This window comes from Canis aureus, chromosome 1 (assembly GCF_053574225.1).
Source record: "Canis aureus isolate CA01 chromosome 1, VMU_Caureus_v.1.0, whole genome shotgun sequence".
NCBI lineage: Eukaryota > Metazoa > Chordata > Mammalia > Carnivora > Canidae > Canis > Canis aureus.
This window is the reverse complement of record NC_135611.1, coordinates 52,023,772-52,036,862: the sequence shown is the minus strand read 5'-3', so window position 1 is coordinate 52,036,862 and position 13,091 is coordinate 52,023,772. Positions and strand designations below refer to the sequence as shown.

The window sequence follows — 13,091 nt, the reverse complement described above, 5'->3', positions numbered from 1 at the left end:
CTCTAGAACTACAGGAACTGTTCTTGAGCTGATGATCAAGCAATGACAAGGAAACAAGTCTTTGCCTTCATGGAATTTATATTCTAGTAACAATACCGAAGATTTGAAAAAAAAAAAAAAAAAGACCCCAGCTTTTGGCTCATTGTTATTTGATCCCATAGGCCTAGTAGATTACAGAAAGCCTGGGTCTGTTAGCCTGCCCTGGTGATGGAGAAGGAACCAGATGGTATCCTGTCCTCCATGGCCCATATCTTATGTATTTGAGTGGGCTCTCAAATCCAGTTGGTTGGTAGCTTCAGGACTCATAATCTCAAATGCTCTTCGGTTGGCTTTGTAAACACAATATGCATACTTTACTGTAGTCCTTAGCAAGGATTTAGCAAAAATCACATAAAATGGCACTCCTAGCAAAGATTCAGCAAATATTGCTTATAGAAATTCTAAGAGACAGCTGATAACAATACTTGGTGACTATAGTTAACAATACTGTGTTGTGTATTTGCAAGCTGCTAAGAGAATAGATCTTAAAAGTTTTCCTCACAAGAGGAAAAAAGGTAATTATGTGAGGTGATAGATGTTAACTGAAGTTCTTGTGGTATTTAGCAATATATATCAAATCATTATGTTGTATACCTTAAACTTATACCTGTTATATGTCAATTATATCTCAATAAAACTAAGAAAACAAACCAAACAAGAACCAAATCAAACAACAACAACAAAAAATCAAAACCAAAACCAAACCAAAACCAAACACCCTCCCAAAAAATGTGTTTGGAGGTTGCCCACCCAGGAAGGTCTTCTCAGGATCTTCCAGGAATAAGATAGCATGTAGGTAGGGCTAAGGAAGCTGACTTTCCTATTCTTCAGCAAGAAGGAAATAGTAATGGTCAGTAATTTGAAACGTTGTTCTATTTCTTTACTGTTTCATTGGCTAAGAAAATGCACTAAGTCTAAGCACCCTCCTCTTGCCATTGAGCAGTCTCAACAAGTCTACCATCGCATCTGGATTTTTATTCTTCCAGATTCATGCCCTGACCTCAGGGTCAAGGTATTAAAAAATGCAGAAGAAGTTGGTAGGTGATAAGGAACTGAAAGCTGGTTTGTTTCTTCAGAGTAATGGAAACCCCCTTCACTCTCTAGGTCTCCGGTAGGGTATGCATTGATTCAGGCACAAGGAAATCGTCAGGAATTCAGACAGTGAGGAAATCTTCAGTGGATTTGATAAACGGAAAATAGCTGCATGCAGCAGGCTTTCCATCTCTAAGGATTTTTTTAGGAGGCTTTGCTATGTTGGCATATGGTAAGCATCCAGTAATTTTTTTTTCAATGAATCAATCAATAGTACTATGTGGTCCTCTCTTGGGAATCTCTCAAATGGCTGGTAAAAACCACACTGCTCTCCATGACTTTTTGAGCTAACCTGGTACATTTGTTGTTCTGGAAGTAGTGAGACCAGCCTTAGGGTGCGAGCAAGAAGGTCTAGTATTCCGCAGTGTAACAGAAAGCTTGGCAGGTATATAAATAAAGGTGGGCATGTCATCAGGTTTTGACAGCCCTAGCATCACACTCTTTTTCCTCATTCCACTGTTATCTAAAATCTTAACAGGAATTACTTCAGAAATTTCAGTTGTTCACCACAAAAATATAAATATTGTACTACTTCTTTCTCAATATCATCATTCTATTCATATAGATTTTAAGAAACTTTGAAAAGATAACATATATTCCACTGCTTCTAGACAGACCTATAGCTCAGCCATCTGCTTAGGTTATTGTTTACCATATTTATAATAAATAAACACACCCACATAGAAACGTGTATAATATTAATTTCTCTTAGAAGAACTACAACCACCTTGAAACCCTTTATGTGTATAAATAAATACACAACTTACCTACAGGTGAAAACAAAGCTTGAAATATTAGCTTTTTAGTTTATGATAAAGATAACTTCAAGGCTTAAATAAATTTTAAGATAAATGCACGGTTTATTTGTAGGAAGAAGCAGCAGAGTTGTAACAGGTATGCAAACTCTCAAAGTCACTGGATGGAGAGTCATTTTCTGTTCACTGCCATCACAAAATGGATATAAATGGGCTCACAGAAGGCTCATGTTAAAATACTGTATTCAAAGGGGGAAAAAAGCAAATTGATCTTGGAACAATCCAAATACAACTTAGCCATAGCAACATTGTCACCATTACTTTTTTTTTCTTTATTACTTGGAACATTAATTCAGGATATACATGAGAATATCATATAGAAATCAGGCAAGCAAAGAAATATCAATAGTATTTGCAGTTTTTCCTTTTTTTTTTTTTTTTTTAGTATTTGCAGTTTTTCTAAGGAATGCCCATTATATTTTCAATCCTTCTTCATTGATGGTTAAGCTTATGCTGAGCTATATACATCCCATCCTGTCAATGTGAAAAATATAGATTTTTGAGGAAGACAATAAAAATGGAAAGCCGATTTCATACTAAGTGGAGAATTCCTCCTAAGGTTTTGTTTGGCTCAAGTAAACCAAAACCGGTGTGACAGGGAGCTGACATGGGGTGTGTGACCCCGACTCGTGTAGTCAGCAGCATGCTTGTGGGAGTTTCTGGGGAACAGTTCCTCAGCTAAAGAGATAAAGGTTTCTAAAGAGAGCCCATGTGTGGTGAGAAGACAATGAGATTTCTTTGAAGGGCGCTACCTCCATGCTCTGCTTTCAATCCCACCTGGCTGGTAGGACCTTCTGGAGAGCCCTGAATGTGTTCCCAGCAGTGGGATGAAACAAAGCCCTGGGGCTTCATCATGGTTGAGAATCTGATGGAGCCTGGACAGCAGGACTGAAGGCCTGGGTTTGCACTTCCAGAGTTTTCAGTGCCCACGATGGGTGAGTATATTTTTCCTTTGAGAGGGAGTGCCGCCAGGGGTCATTTCTACCTGTGTGACAGTGTTCCCTAGAAGAACAGAGGAATACTGGGCACGAGAAGCTGAAGTGAGTGCTGGAGACTCACCCTAGCTGAGGGACGAAGGAGAACATCCAGGATGGAGAGCCACTTCCCATGGCAAGTATCACTAGAGACCCATCAGCCATGCTCCCCAGGAGGTAACAGGCCTCATCACTTTCACGCCCAGGGAGTGAGTGTCATGCCAGCTCAGGGTGGCATCAGCTGTAAGAACTTCCCCTCTTGTCACCAGTGGTGTATTCCACCCTGACAACCTAGGGCACAGAATCTCAGTAGACAAGGTAGTGGGGGAATGAGAACACACAAAGCAGAGAGATGGAAGGGAAGGCCTGGCGCACTCCTGTTTTCCACGGCAAGCTTCCGGCACAGAACAGATCTGAGCTGGGGGAGGGGAGAATATTTGAGGGCAAATCAAGTTCAGAGTTTTGATCAATCTGTTAAAGAAGTGATTCCAAGCACTGGAGTTGTGTGACTCAAAGTGCCTTTGATCTTATGAGTGAGTAGAACAATTAAGGCCCCTGTTAAGTTTTATGTAGTCAGGGAAAGACTCCCCCACTGAATAAAGCTTATTTTTTTGTCTCCAATTCCCTTTTAAACTTGCCTTTTAATTATGTCATGAATAGTGACTATTCAACATAACAATTACACTGGTGACATGCTTATTTTCCCTGCAATGTCCACATAGAGACCTCTAAAAAGTCATTTGTTGGTGCTTGTGAAAGATTTGCATATAAAGGAAAATGAGAATGAGACCTTAATTATCTACAAATCCATAGATGATATTTTAGGTGACTTAAAAAGTACAAATTATGATCTGGCCAAATCTAGGAGCCTCCTTAAATTAAAGCTGTAGAAATCACTATGTGCTTTCTTGCCCAGATTAAGTAAAACTTTCTGTTGCAAAAATAGAAAAGAACACTGTTTTCTCTTGGGCGAATATTTGCATGCTTGCTCATTTGGGGCCCATCTTGAGCTTTTAAATACATTAAAGCATATTATACAGATTTCTCTAGACATATCTTAAAGGCCTAAACTGAATTGGTGGAAATCTCCTTTTCAGAAATGTGCCAGTTTCCAGCTAACAGTGGAGATGTACTGGCCAAAGTCTGGGAACCAGCTGGAATTAAATCATTCTGTACATTGATCCATTTTGGAGTACCTCAGAGTGGGTGTAAGGGCTGACAAAACACAAATTTCAAACATGATTTGGCAGACAGGTTGAGCAAGAAGCCAACTGTCCCCACCCTATCCCTGTATCAGGGCCCTAGTTGAAGAGTTAGACACAGGAAACAGAATCTACACAGTAGGAGAGATGTTAGCAAGTCCTGGGACAGACTGAGTGATTTCTTCTGCTGGGCTCAGCAAGTTCAGGGGAGGTTCCTGAGATGTGATGTTTGAGTTCACTTCTGGAGGAAGAACATGTACTATCTCCTGGGAGTCCCTGGACTGCGATTAGGGTGGTCCTTCAAGGTCAAGAATATGGGAGTAGGACACATAGTCCATTCCAGCAACCAGGCAATAGGCACACAGATGGCCAGCACCCATCTCAAGCCTTTCTTTCCGTAAAACTATTGTGTTGCAATAGTTTAGAAATGATTAATGGGGTTTACCTATGCAAGTTGTTCTCCATAACAGAAATTTGCCATTAATCTGGGACTATTGTGATGTGCCTGGGTCATGAATGTGTCTACAGCTCGGGGTTCTTCTGACAATGTGATTCATTTAGATGAACTTACTCAGGGGGTTTGAGGGAGGTGCTGTGGTAAAAACCAGAACGATGTGGCTAATGCAGGTGAAACTGGGATGCCCAGAATGCAACTTGGAGACTAAGACTCAGAATGATTCACACAGAAAAACTGCAAATATAAAAGCCACTTACAAACTGAAAGCTGTGTCCGTCTTGGAAAAAGGTTGGGATTTCAATGGTCCATTGGGGCAGGCTATTTTCGGTAAACCTCTAGATCAGACCTTTTGATTAGATAAATATTTTAACCCTCTCCTGAAATAAGTGAGGAATCCAGAGAAGGAGCTAAAACTAATGGGAGGACGAAGAGTGGAATAGTAAAAGTTTCTCTCCAATGGGATATTTCTGCAAGCAGAGACTCTTAGGAAACAAATTTTGCATAGTGTTTCTGACTGCTGGCATATACACAAAAGATACTGATTTTCGAAAATTTATATTGTATCTGATCACCTTACCAAATTATCCTATGATTTATAACAGGTTTCACTTAGTTCCCTTGGAAGGACTGCACAAAACCACATCCATACCGCTTTACCCACAACCCATGAAGCAGGCAAGTGATGTCACATTTACCTACCACCTGCTAATTTGTAAAACAACTTGACTCGTGTTCTAGCCTTCTTTATTCCCCTCATCTTCAGGCCACTGACATCCCTCCAAAAGTGACCCCCTTGCAGCTCCCTGCACATCAATGGGTTCTCAATAGTCCTCCAAACAAATTGCTTTCCTAATTAAGGAGATGGAATCACAGAGTAGTTATACAACCTGTCAAAGGTCACACAGCTGATTAACCTCAAGCCAGGTTAAGCCTTTGCTCTTAAATACCGTCCCATTTCTTGTTCTTCCGCATATTGTTCTATCTGTCCTTGTCTGCAAAGTGAACTTCAACTTACTGATGCAAACTCCATTCAAGCACACACTGGCCTGACCCCCTTGCCCAGCTGGCTGGACAGGGGCAAGAACAGATGCAGGTCATGCAGTCCCCTACCCCACGTGGGTCCCTAGGATCCTCCAGAAGGTTGGTGGCAGCAGCTTCCTTGGGGAAATCTGGGGTGCCTGGGGCCTCACCCCAAGCTGAAGAAGGACTGGTGTGCTTCTATGAAGAGAAGAGACAAAGAGACAGACACACAGGGACAAATGCCAGGCACAGATGGAGGCAGCAATTGGAGTGGTGATCTCCAAGCCAAGGATTTCCAGCCTCACCAGGAGCTAGGAGTCAGGCATGGCATGTATTCCTCCCTAGAGACTTGGACAGCATGGCCCTACTGACACCTGGAATTCGGGCTTCTGGCCTCCAGAGCTGGGAGACAATTCATTTCTGTTGTTTCTGCCTCTCAGTTTGTGGAAATTTGTTACAGCAGCCCTAACAAACTAATACACAGCTTTCAGAGCCGGATTCTGATTTCCTCGGTCATCACCCTGCCAGCTCATGTGTTTCCAGATACAGATGGACAACTCTAAGAATAATTTTTTCCTCTTGGCAGATGCAACCAGGAAAGTCTCCAGAGAACCACAGACACAGAGGCAATTTCTGATATGTGCCAGCCCCCAGTATGGATTTTTTTTTTTAACAAGTGAATTAGGTTTAAAAAACTTGAATGAAGCAATCTGAGTGAAAAGGAAATGTTTTCAGTAAGCATTTATAGATTTCAAAAATGGTAAGGCCATCTTACAGGCTGACCACATGCAAGGTGCCTCAGCGAGGGCAGAGAAGTCTTGACTTTTCCCAGGATGCTCTGTGCCCTGAGGCTGTTCTCAGATTACTGCAGAGTCATCGGTGGTGTTTGCAGATACATAGGCCCTTCTTTCACACCCCCTGAGATTTTGGAAGGTGTGCTTATAAAGAATGCTTGGAAGAAGAAGAGATGTTGATCTTGGAGAAATGAAGATTAAGGGGGAAGGAAGGTTTTATATAATTTTTTGAAGGCCTGCTCTTTGGGAAAGGGATTAGACACTATTCTGTGTGGTTTAGGTTAGACAGGTAAGTCAGAATTTTAGCCGCAGCTTTCAATTTAGTGTTGAATGTAGAATGGGTTATCTTATGAAATAGTGAAGCTACTTACTTAGGGCAAGACTGAATAAACAAGTGCTGGTCATGCAGACCGGGTTAGTGCATAAATTGCATATAAACACCTGCTAAGCATTTCATTCTTTTATGTATGCCACAGTCTGCACAGGAGAAAGAAAACCCAACATGAATGTTTTGTCCTTGTGGAACTTATGGTGGGATGTGGTAGTTGAGTAAATTGGAGACAGGTGCAGACTAAAGGGTCCCTATGTGTACCTGCCAGCTTTGTTATGATCCTAGGATTCTCTTTTAGGGCAACTAGTAAAATCTGAGCGGAGGGGAACTCAGGAGAGACAAGGTAGACGCATGATCATTCTGAATCTAACTTTCAGGAATGGAGGCGATAGTTCTAATGCATTCAAATGCTTTCAAATCTAATAAAACTAATGATTTCAAAGAAACTTTGAAGTAAATTTCTAAAATACAAGTCAAACTCAAAACTGGACAGAATCCCACTTGGGAAATTTAATCCCAAGATTAAATATAAACTCTGGGAAATAACCTTTATACAAGTCAATTACAAGACAAAGAACTGATGCCTTTTTTGATACACAATCAGCTTCCAAAAGTTCATCAACATTTTAAGGGACCATTGAGAACAGGTCCCATTGGGCTCACGGAAACATCTGGGAAGGTTTGAATCCGGTTGACGAGATCACTTAGGTGTTCATTAGAAGTGTTTTAAATGCCTACCAGTGGAATCCAATTGTATCTAGCTTTTTCAAACTACTTAAACTTCAGGGTCAAAGACTGTACAAAAACTCTGAAATTCAGCAAATTTAATGCACCCTTATAACTATATGTTATAACGTGTCTGAACTTGAATTGCAAGTTTTAAAATCTCTTTTTCATAGATTTTTATTAGTCTCCAGTGGCATACATCCTAGAAGTGCCCTAGAAAAACCTACACACGAGGGCCCATGTTGATTTCCACATCCACATAAACACGTTATTTCATTACTCTATTTTCACATGTTCCATGATATAAACTTATGGTGCTATTAGAATCACTGATGCCTGGAGTCTCTGAACGGTTTTAGGACTATTGGTGCAGTTGGAAACAAAGGAACCAAAATTAGGATTGCCTCCAGAAAACAGGCTGATTGGATAGCTCTAATCTGCTGGTGGAGCCCCATATTTTAGCTATAAATGTTTTAATGCCATTTATTGTTTCATGCTTCTCAAATGCAATACACTGCACCATTAATTTCGTAGTTTCATCTCTGGAAGCTATAAATTGAACATTTCTATTGTCTTAATTTCCTGTAACCTTTAATAACATTTGTGAAAGAATACAGGAAAGAAGAAATTGCTATTGTAGAAATTCTTCCTTCTCTTTCACCACAAAGCAGTGGCTGGAAAGACAGCATGGTTTCGACATGCAAAATTCATTTAGGAATAAAGAAAAGAAACTCAAACTTAGCTACTATTTGGATCTTCCAAAGAGGATACTGATCCAGGTTCCCCTCGTGTGGGCCCACTCAGGCTTCTCTTTTTAAAATACAACTTTCTCCAAAACATCAGTTACAAATTTGAGCTTAAAGACTATGCCAGAAGAGATGGACTTGAAAAACAGTTATATTTGTGGGTTTTAAAAAAGATTTTATTTATTTATTTGACAGAGAGAGCCAGAAAACACAAGCAGGGGGAGCTGCAGGTAGAGGGAGAGGGAGAAGCTAACTCCCCACTGAGCAGGGAGCCCAACACGGGGCTAGACCTCAGGACCCTGAGGTCATGATCTGAGCCTAAGGTAGACATTTAACTGACCAAGCCACCCAGGCACCCCTGAAAACCAGTTATCTTTGAATGAATCCCAGAGTCCTTAACTTATTGAGTCACCCACCTGGCATTTGGCAATTGGAGGCAAGATGAATCCTTTGAGGCAAAAGGATCATCCTCGCTGGGACAGGCTCAGAGGCTCATGGAAAGGCTAAGGGGATGAGTTACCCAGCAGGGAGCACAACACGTTCAATCATCTATTCATGTTGTGATATAATAATTTATATAGTAGTGCAATATTTGGATATAATATCATATGTATATAACATTGTACATGTATATAATGTATGACACATATGGCTATCTCATTTAAAGGCCAGGTTGTACATGAAGAACCTGTAGACATATTATCTTGAATTTTCAGTCACATCAACCCTACAAAAATTTTGTATTATATGTTAAAGAGATGATTTAGAAGAATTTAAAAGAACTATAAGCTCAGAGAGTTACATGATTTGCATCTTCTGACTCTAAGACGTTAGTCCACATTACAACTTTCATCTTTAGACTTCTGCGTGTTTATAACTTTTAAAATTTAGCCTAAAACCCTATAAAAATACTACTCATAAAGAGAAACACAAAGCCACTCTTACTCTCAGGACAGAAATAATATTGTGGTGCTTGCTATAAGTTTTAATACCTAGGTATAGACAATGGAATATTACTCAGCTATTAGAAATGACAAATACCCACCATTTGCTTCAATGTGGATGGAACTGGAGGGTATTATGCTGAGTGAAGTAAGTCAGTCAGAGAAGGACAAACATTATATGTTCTCATTCATTTGGGGAATATAAATAATAGTGAAAGGGAATATAAGGGAAGGGAGAAGAAATGTGTGGGAAATATCAGAAAGGGAGACAGAACGTAAAGACTGCTAACTCTGGGAAACGAACTAGGGGTGTTGGAAGGGGAGGAGGGCGGGGGGTGGGAGTGAATGGGTGACGGGCACTGGGGGTTATTCTGTATGCTAGTAAATTGAACACCAATAAAAAATAAATTAAAAAAAATACCTAGGTATAGAGTGTAGATCGGGGTACAGATCGGTGCTGCCAGCACCACCTGCTCCTCCCCACCCCTCTTTGGTTCCCTTCAGTCCTCGGGAGGACTCCATGTCTGGGGCACCTCATAGTCTGTGCCTGCTTCAATGTTTGTCCAGCTCTTATCTGCTCAGCCCCACTGCTCATTTCCAACAAAGTCCATTTGACATTAAAATAGGATAGAGATTACAGAAAAGGAGCAGGCAGTAGAATTAAGCTCAAGCTTGCTCTTAAAAGGAACAGACAGAGGACAAGGTCATTAAGTTTGAAGGACTCCTCTCTCATTCTTCCTGCATTTATATGTGCTACTCATTCTAAAAAAATATTTTGTGGTGGGGCTTGAAAGAAGTATATTTCAATCTGAATTTAACAAGACACTGATTTATGTGAAAGTTAAGTAGGGAAAACACAAAAACCTGTGAAGTTGTTTCAAATACGTTGAAATTAAGAATGAATTTTTTTCGAACGCTACATGAAATAAATTTCTATTACAATTTTATTTATGAATATAACTGTTACTAAATACATCTGCTAAGATTAAGTATATATGGTTCTGTGAATATGTATATCTATAATTATAAAACAGAATTTATTAAACTGCTATTAATGTTAAATTATTTCAATGCTAAAAATATATTATAATTGGAAATCCTGTGTGATATGCTTCCTCTGGTAGAACTGGATCTATGGCAACATAGCAGCCTTGAAGAAGAGTTTTAAGTTTTATATAGCTAGAATGCTCCAATTTTGTAATATGACCCTCTGGAAATACAGCTTACTGCATTCTGGCATTGTACTGACAGGTTTCTAAGATAAGTAGAAAATGAGGCTGAAGCTAATATTTTTCCCCTCAAATGTCAGGAAGATATTAAGCAGAAAAATAGTTGAATATGGAATTCCCTATGTATGCATTTAAAATTGCTCCTAAATAATTAACCTTGTTTGGGACCAGTTAAGGCTAGTGTATAAATTCCCAAATTGATTAAATCTAAATAGGGATATATGCCTTAAGCCAATTACTTCTTTGGTTAAGCATGTGAACATCAGTGAGTTAAAGAATTAAATCAAAAGTAGAAAAAAGATGTGGAAACCAATTGCTTTTGTTTAATAAATTAGTGATTTATTTCTTTGTGGTGGTTGAACAGACCCTTCTTTACAGGTTTCCTTGAGGCTGAGGGAGATTCTCATTGTCTTTTCAACATGATGGTTTTTCTTCTTTTATATAATACAAGATGATGCTTAGATTTAAGCTGCAGATTCTACCGTGGGACATGAAAGCATTAGCACAGGATGGTAGTAGCCACCTGCTCCTACTCAGGTGATGGAGGGGGAATGTGTGTTGGAGCTTATGGTCTATGATGGTTAGGCACAGACACACACATTTATATATGAGAAGAGCTACAGAGAGGCAGCTTTCATGATGAAAACACAGACATAGTAATAGTACACTTACCATGGGTTTCCGCGAGGATTATTGAGGAGACTCTTGCTAATCACACACTTCAAAACTGTTAGCAACAGCTGAGACTTTTTTTGGGGTGGCTGCTCCTTGATTCTTTCAGTTTTAAGTAACCCTCTCTGTCATCTCTCTATTTCTAACACCTTTATCTCTGTCATTTCTAGGTTTCTCTCCAGTTAACTGGAGTCTCAATATGATGGACGAACTTAGGGCTTCTTTTATGAACCATAATAGAACAATGTGTACACGTTAGAGGCATTCTATAACCCCATGGATATTTGATGCTGCTATACAGTAAAAATATGAAGTCTGAATAAAAAATACTCACACAAGTGTTTTCCATAAAGTAGAAATGCTGTTATTAGAACTGTCAGTTTATTAAATCATAGGGGATTCACTAGCTAACAGCCAGTTTTTAGTTTTCTGAAACTTGTCTCAATGTCCACATTAAGTCTTTTCTGCAATTCAGGTATTTTGGAATGGGTATTAACTCACTCCATTATGAGCGTTCTTAAGCTCCATAACTCCAGGTGAAATCCTTTTTACTAAATACCTCTAATATTAAGTATGTAAGTAGGTCCTACTATTGAAAGACAGCTAAAGACTTTCTGAGGGTTCCATGATTTCCTAAAATAGTCTGCCTGAATAACCAGACTTTTAATAGCAATTTATGAATAATATGAAAAATAATGATTCCAAACAAAGCAGTTGTTTGTGGCAGGAACACTCAGGGTTTTTTTTTGTTGTTGTTGTTTGATTTTTTTTCTTGTATGTACATGAGCAGATCACATCACCAAATTTTCATGCAGTGTTCCATTAAATTAGTAAATTGCTAACTTATTTACATGACTGTCAGGAATTCACTTCAAAAGTTGACTTATGCTGTGCATATGAGAAGTATGGAAATTTAAAGTTAGCAAGATGAAAGAAAATTAGAGATCACATCTTTTCGAGAGGAGTAAAAGGAAAATCATTTGCAATGAACAAATATACATACACCGCCTGCCAGAGATCACCACAACTTACTAGTACTTTTTTTAGAGTAAAGCAGATTCAGCTGAGCTCACCAGTCCTTTCCAAAGCTTATAGAGCAATTAAAATGAATAAATGTATCAGCACATATATATATTGATAATCAGCACTCACCATCAACTAAATAGCTACAAATTATCTATTTTTCTATTTTTCAGAAATGAGAACATGTATCAAAACTCCCTAGGCCATATTTTAATAATATTGCTTTAAAAATTCATCTTAAACCAATTAATAGAAATTGCAATTTTAATAGAAAGTCTCTAAAGGTAGAATTACTACCAAGAGAAAGGACAAACTCAAAACCTACTAATGTATTCAAAAGACTATTAAAAAAACTTCACAATTTAATTATTGGAAGATTATAGAACTGCTTCAGTGCTTCTGTACTGAGTAAGTAAGCTGTACGTGTGAGGAGTAATAAATGAAATTGTTAATTTTACTGTTTCTCTGGGGAGTAGCAGGAGAAGGATGGGAGTTACGCTATTTAGATCTCCAAATGGATCTTGGTTTATAAGCAATAATAAATCCTAAGTGTGTTGCTAATTAACTCCACTTCACACCACTCCCTTTTTTTAAGGCTTAGAAGACATTTGACTCCTGGGATCACTCACCATTCATATTCTTAAAGATGTTCAGGATGGGGAGGATTTGACGGTAATAGGGCACCAAAGCTTCACCCACCATCTCAGCTGACACAACCAGATGCTGGAGGACTTTAAGGGTGACGCAGATGACCTGTCGGTTTCGAAGATTCAAGGCATCTGTATGGTAGGAAAAGGAACAAACCAAAAATAAAAAGCATTAATTTCTACAATTTCAAGGCGAAGTCGACTTATAGACTACTTAATTGAGCTGTACTTGGTTTAGTTGGCTGAACCTTTATTACTATAGTTTTAGTGATGCCCTGTAGCTGTTAATGTTATAAACAAGATCTTGTTTGTACATTATTTGTTTTTCCAGGCCATTCCTCACCAATCTTAAGAAAGCCACTCATTATCCTTCACAGAAG

General features: G+C 39.0%; 1 protein-coding gene across 4 annotated transcripts in view; it reads right to left on the bottom strand.

The window, feature by feature from the left end:
- Positions 1-13,091, bottom strand: part of PACRG (parkin coregulated) — a 516,787-nt gene that overhangs the window by 188,346 nt on the left and 315,350 nt on the right. For 3 of the 4 annotated variants that reach the window (XM_077899338.1, XM_077899347.1, XM_077899343.1), the window contains exon 4: positions 12,694-12,843. In XM_077899338.1, the coding sequence (XP_077755464.1) occupies positions 12,694-12,843 (150 nt within the window). Of the gene's footprint in view, positions 1-10,686; positions 10,848-12,693; positions 12,844-13,091 lie in introns of those variants that run through there. The other variant, XM_077899358.1, reaches the window with a different exon arrangement.